At 33.1% G+C, this 6,418-nt stretch overlaps 1 protein-coding gene across 1 annotated transcript in view; it reads right to left on the reverse strand.

Annotated features, from left to right (window-relative positions):
• Positions 1-386: 386 nt before the first annotated feature.
• TMEM30A (transmembrane protein 30A) overlaps positions 387-6,418 on the reverse strand; it is a 29,184-nt gene continuing 23,152 nt past the window's right edge. Inside the window, 4 exon segments of the mRNA XM_012646070.1 lie at positions 387-2,220; positions 3,911-4,117; positions 4,760-4,903; positions 6,092-6,179. Of these exon segments, the coding sequence (XP_012501524.1) occupies positions 2,027-2,220; positions 3,911-4,117; positions 4,760-4,903; positions 6,092-6,179 (633 nt within the window). The 3' untranslated portion in view covers positions 387-2,026.

Below are 6,418 nucleotides of genomic sequence, written 5' to 3' on the forward strand. Positions count from 1 at the left end.
CAAATGGCAGAAGATAGGGGGGAACTTAGGCCATCAGTGTACTTGTAAAATAGAAAAGACTCCAAATAAATTTTAAAATCCATCTTCTCCATGAGAAAGTGTTAGAAGCGCTCTTCGACTTTTCTTTAGCAACACCCTCAGTCCCCCAGTTAGAAAAAGAGATGCAGGATGGTAGTCCTCCTTAAACAGCACAAACTCAGTCTGGGAAGACTGGAAGAAATTCCTCCTCCCCAATGATGTACCCCGGAAAATAAACTGCCATGTACAAGAGTGACAATTTCAGAATAAATAACATTCTGAAGGCCTGACAAAACAAAGAATATTTTTAGGCAAAGAATATGCCCTATGTACTCAAATTTCAGGATAACCATACATCAAGTACTTCATGCAAGTAATATTTTTACCAGTTAAAAGTCATTATGAATTACAAGTTCTTTTAACTGAATTTCATGTTACACAAAACTTAAGAAGTGTGGCACATTTCTACTACTAACTATTACATTGTTGTTTGTTTCTTTACAAAAAAACATATATTAATCAAAATTGATACATTACCCAGACCTTCTGATTTAAAATAGAACTCAAAAAAATCATTACAAACTTTGAATAAACAGGCATTCTTCTACACAAACATGAGTTACTTTAGCAAAAAAAAAAAAAAAAAAGCAATTTCAATGCAATTAAGCCACCTCTGATTAAATACACACATTTTCATGCATGCATGTGGAAAAATAAGTTTACATTCATTTTAAGTTCCATAGCAAACAAATTACAGTATTCAATAAGGAATATTAAAATAATTCCAGTTAGTAAAAAATAAAATTACTTCAACCATATATATTATAATTTATCATGTACATATTCCAAAATCTCTAGAATTTAATTAGGTATAGAACATCTTTCTAAAGTATGTCTCAGGAAAACCAACCAAAAAAATTGGTACCTTAACTAAAGAGAATGTGCATACATATCTATAATTGACCTATGTAAAAATTGAATAAAATACAGAGGAAATTAGGTTACTACTTTCAAAATTTTCTGGAATATAATATTAGTACTTAAGTCAAAACACTTACCTGTAAAATAAAAACAGTTTGAGATTTTTTTCAATGCTGAAGTAATTTTCTGAATGTTAAATACCACAAGAATGAAAATAGTCTCCTTTGAGCAATTACATCTGATTTCTAATCGAGGCAGAAGATGAAGGTCTACCAAGCAGTTTTTCCACCTCACTTGTATTTTCTTCCCTTATGAAATGTAAGCGTCAAGGGAAGTGATCATATTCCAGTAAGAACATTCCAAGTAAGTTGGGGTTCCTGACTGTAACATTTGAATAAATGGAAAGAGGAATTTTTAAATTCTCCAACCTGGGATTTACCTGACCTCTTCAGACATGAGCATTATTAATTCCTATGCCAGACACAAAGGTAACATGTTCTTTGAAATCAAAGCTAAGCTTGACAAAGAACTGTACTGGATAAACTGAATGCATGAACCACCTCAACAAAGATGGTACTTTAAGCCTTCACACACAACAACATGAAAATGATGAAGTGTTTTACTTAGATTCGGTCATTCTTCATCTTTCTGTAACTCTGAATCCTGAAAGGTTAGCAAGTCATTATACTCATACATCTTGTAATCCCTTTCTTCACACAACAGGCACACATATACAGCATTATATGTCAATATAATAGCATCGATACAGCATAAACATTGAAGCAGTAGACGCATTCACATGAAAGAGGCTCTATGCATCATATGGCCTGTCCCAATAAAAAGCAAACATTAGAATGCCATTTCAGCAGTTATAGTGTTGATATAATCAATGCAGCTAATTTTTTTATACCCGTCATATATTTTCATAAGTCATCCATAGGGAAGAAGCAAAGGACAAAGACTGTTTTTAAAAACAAGTATGTGCCAACTTCAAAATCACATACTAACCAGATGTCAGCATTCGAAAGCTAGTTGAATAGGACTGGCCTTGATGCACATGCAGTAGATTTGTTTTCAGAATACAAAATTAAATGGTAATGTCAGCAGTATTACTACTGTTTCTATATTTATGATTAATTACTAGCAGTACAACTCCCAGAAGGAAAGAGATGGATCCAATAGCGATGTAAGCAATCCCCAAAAATGGATTTTTTCCTCCCATCCATGAGATAGTGCTCAAGATCATCCGTTTTCGTCCATCAAAAGAATGTACAGGGTAATCTGAAGAGGGTATAGGAAGACTTTTCCATCTGTGGTTAGTTGATGTTTAAAATACAATTCAAAAAGTTGACATTTAATTGCTTATAATTCATTTGTATAATTCTGTGATACACAGGTACCTTACTCATACATTCTAAATCACAAATAAAATGATATTACTATGAAAGACTGAGTTAGCAAATTAAATGTTAGTAGTAAAAGCCAAAATATTTTACAAAACAACCAAATTTAAGGGTTATATCATTTCTCAGGTGCTTTGGCTCTCATTACACAGGAGGCCTCAAAGGAAAGTAATGTGAAAAATACTTCAAATGAATAGCAATGAAGCCCACACAGGAAGAGGAGGTTGACAGACCAGGAGAAAATGGAAGAATCAGGGACTGGAAGTCTCTGTGAGCTCAAAGAGCATGTGTAGCAAAAGTGTAGTTATGAGACTATGAGAGGGCTCTGAGTACAAGGTCAAAAAGCATGACACTAATGTTTCAACTTGCTGATTTGGAGTAATGACAACACTCGTGCTGTGAGACAGCTAACATGGAATGGAAGTGAAGGGTGGACTGTTAAGGATATTTAAGAAACAGGATGCCAGTGTATCGGATGAATTACCTATGTGGACCAGTTCTAGGATTTTGGCAGGAGGTAGGGTAGAGAAGATAGAACTAAGTCCCTATGCAAAAAGTTTATAAATTTTTCAAAAGCATCTTTTGAGTCAAGGGTTAAGCTCCAGCTGTTTCTCTAGCTTCGGCAACAATCCATCCCCAAAGATGGGGCCCTATGACTCCAAACAGCAGGTTAAGTTCTGCTAACATCTTAAATCAACTCTAACCTGAGGCAGGAATGATTTTTTTAAGAGTTCTAACTAACCCAACATTCTGGGGGATGCAGTATCAAATCACCCATGCTAGTGTCTCTCTAGGTATCCCAATCCTAAAAAAAATGCGCTTCTGCCTTAATTCTAATATTTAGTTCATACCTTATATCCAATTTTGATGATTTAACCTTCGATGTTTTGCAGGTCCAAATTCCTGTCTTCTCGATCTGTGAGATTGCGAGATACCCTGCATTCCTCCTGACAGTTCTTTTTTCAGTGCTGGGGCCCTGCTGTAGACTTCCTGAATGCAAATTGTCAACTAAGAATTCCGGGTGCTTTTATAAGTGTTTTATAATAGAATTCCCTCTACTGTGCTCTAGGCTACAAGCTGATATTAGCCCTTACTCTTTACCAGATCCTTTTGGATGCTAATTGCAACAGAGCTGCCGTCTATTTTGGCTATCCCCTCAGGATAATGTTCTTTCTATCAATACCTGAACTGAGTCTGTCTGTTCAAAATTGCTCCTACGTGAGGCTACTTTCAAAAACTTGATCACTTTCAGTCTGCCACTGGCCTTTGCATTAAGCTCAATTGCAATCTTCCTTGTAAAAATATATAGCTTATTTATAAACCAAGCAATTACATTTTAAGTAATTTCACCAAATGATATGCCTGAAATCTTAGTACAAAGTATATACAATTTAAGACATGTCTAGAAGATATAAATTAAAAGATACATTCTCATACATACACACGTACTCTTGTAAAAATGCAGAGATCAAAACTAAAGGACAAAGTAACATGCCACATAACTGACATAAGGTTGGACTAAACTCCTTTCAAGCTCTATGAATATAAACATAGCCAGAAAAGGATACTGTATGTGATATTCAAATAGTAGCGTCCAGCTGGTAATGTTGGATGTAAATCACTTTTCCTCTCTATAAGACGATATAACTTACGAAAAGTAGGTAATGCTGCAGTACGCATCCAAACAATAAAATCCTCATTTACGAAGCCATTGTTATCTGGGTCAGAATCCAGCATGTATACTGGGTTAAGCCAGTTCACTGGCTTTGTTGTACCTTAAAAAGGAGCAGGGACAGGATGAGACAAAATATTCAATGAAGTTTCACTGAATATTCACACTCTACTAAAACAAAGATGTACAAAACATAATCTGAGTATTTTTCTTATTTTTCAAAGGTATAAATATATTCATATTCTAAGAAGCCTAAAAATCTAGAGAAAACCATTTCCTCATGGAACAACTTAACAAAAAATTACAAAGACTTGGTTAATATCTCAATTAAAGAATACTAAAAAAGTAGGATACTGAGTATATATCAAAAGGTAGATTATTTAATGCAAAGATACAATGTTAAGAAATATTACACTGTGAAATTAAGGCAGCATAGAAACAAAAATAAATTTAGATAATAAATAATAGGGGATTGTTCCAAAGGAACTCTTGCTGCAGTTTCAAAAGATTACAGCTGAAATGCTTATAAGAAAACATCAGAAAAATTGTATTCATTATTAAAAGTATGCATTTTCTTTAGAATTTTTGTATATTAGAACATTTACCTAACTTGGTATGAAGCTGAGGAAAACACATTTGTTGTTGTTTTAAAAAGCATAAACTTTTTTAAGATTCTAAAAAAAATTTAATATATTTCATTAAAACCCCTAGTGTATGTTTTTAAAGGATATTAGTAATGTTTTACCTTTAAATCGTTCTTCCAGGCTTTCTGCTCCAGAGGGATTTCTGAATTTTATATTTTTATCTGTCCACCAAGCAATACCTTTCTTTTTCAAAGTAATAGGTGTAGGATAAGAATCATTGCCAATAAGAAACAATTCTAATGTATCTAAACACAAGAAAAGAAAGATCTTACTAAATGTCTATTGAAAACACATAGCTTCTTAACTCTATGAGAAATAAGGATTTGGTATTTGCTCTTAAAAGTAGTTTTGACAGAGTAGGCCTATAATACACATTTGTTCTTTATTCATATGTAGATTAATCGTGGCAACTTTGTAATTTCAGATGGACGTCTCTTGCCTCAGTAGAGTTGTAATTCACTTCTATATATGGCTAACTGATATGTGATAAGATCAAATGTTTTAATATTAACCCAAATATAACTGCAAGGTAAACCTGCCTCTTCTCTCTTCCAATAATGTATTCCTAATAACTTCTAACTTATCCATTTATTTGCACTAATAATGGTGGCCGCTAGGCACACATGACCACTAAGCCCTTGAAATATGGTTGGTTCAAATAGAATATGTTTTATAAGTATATGATATACATCAGATATCAAAAACTAAGTACAAAAAAATATAAAATATCTCAATAACTTTTATATATTATTATATGCTGAAATGATTTTTTTTTTTTTTTTTGAAACAGAGTCTCACTTGATTGCCTCAAGTAGAATGCAGACGCATCATTATAGCTCACTGCAACATCAAACTCCTGGGCTTGAGTGATCCTCCTGCCTCAGCCTCCCAGGGTGCTAGAATTATCTAGACATGAGCCACCGTACGTGGCCTGAAATAATATCTTGAACATATTGAGTTAAATAAAATATATTACTAAAATAATTTCACTTGTTTCTTTAAATGGTTTTTAATATGACTACTAGAAAATTTAAAATTACCCACATGGCTCACATTTATGGTTTACATTAATTTCTATCAGACCGTGCGGCTCTAAATGATCAACTATAGCTCCTTTTCAATGGTATAAATAAAGTCAGAGAAAAGACAGCCTGGCTTTCATTTTATCTTATATGAAATAGGAAGACTATCAAAATGTTTCTGCTCCTTTCTTCTCAGAGACAAAAATCCATTCTTAAATATGTTTGCTTAAAAGAAAGTCACAAAGCATTATATTACCCCATTCAATACCTAACTGATCTATTTATCTTAAAGTTGTTGAATTTCTCAATTTCATTTATGTTTACTAAACTATCAAATCTGTAATAAAATTATACAAATTGTCCTAATTATATATGTCTATATCTCTGTCTATGTTTGTATCTATATCATACCATTAAACATGCTGTTGGCAATAGCTCCACAAGGAGCAATTGGTTTGTCTTCATTTCTTCGATAAGGTTCACATTCCTTACTGGGATTCTGGGTTTTAGAAGGACAAAAAGAGAGAAATTATTACCCAGCCATCTGGAGAGAACTATGAGCTATCCCTAAATTACTAATTAAAAATTCAACCCCTATATTTTTCTCACTTGTAATGCATAAATCTGTAATGTAAATGGGCTATAAATAACACCACATTTAAATACTCAAAATGTATTCCTTAGCATTACTATATTACCTTCCTAATGTAACCTTTACATCATGTTTTATCATATATG

The sequence above is a fragment of the Propithecus coquereli genome, unplaced genomic scaffold (assembly GCF_000956105.1).
Source record: "Propithecus coquereli isolate 6110/MARCELLA unplaced genomic scaffold, Pcoq_1.0 Scaffold24, whole genome shotgun sequence".
Lineage (NCBI taxonomy): Eukaryota > Metazoa > Chordata > Mammalia > Primates > Indriidae > Propithecus > Propithecus coquereli.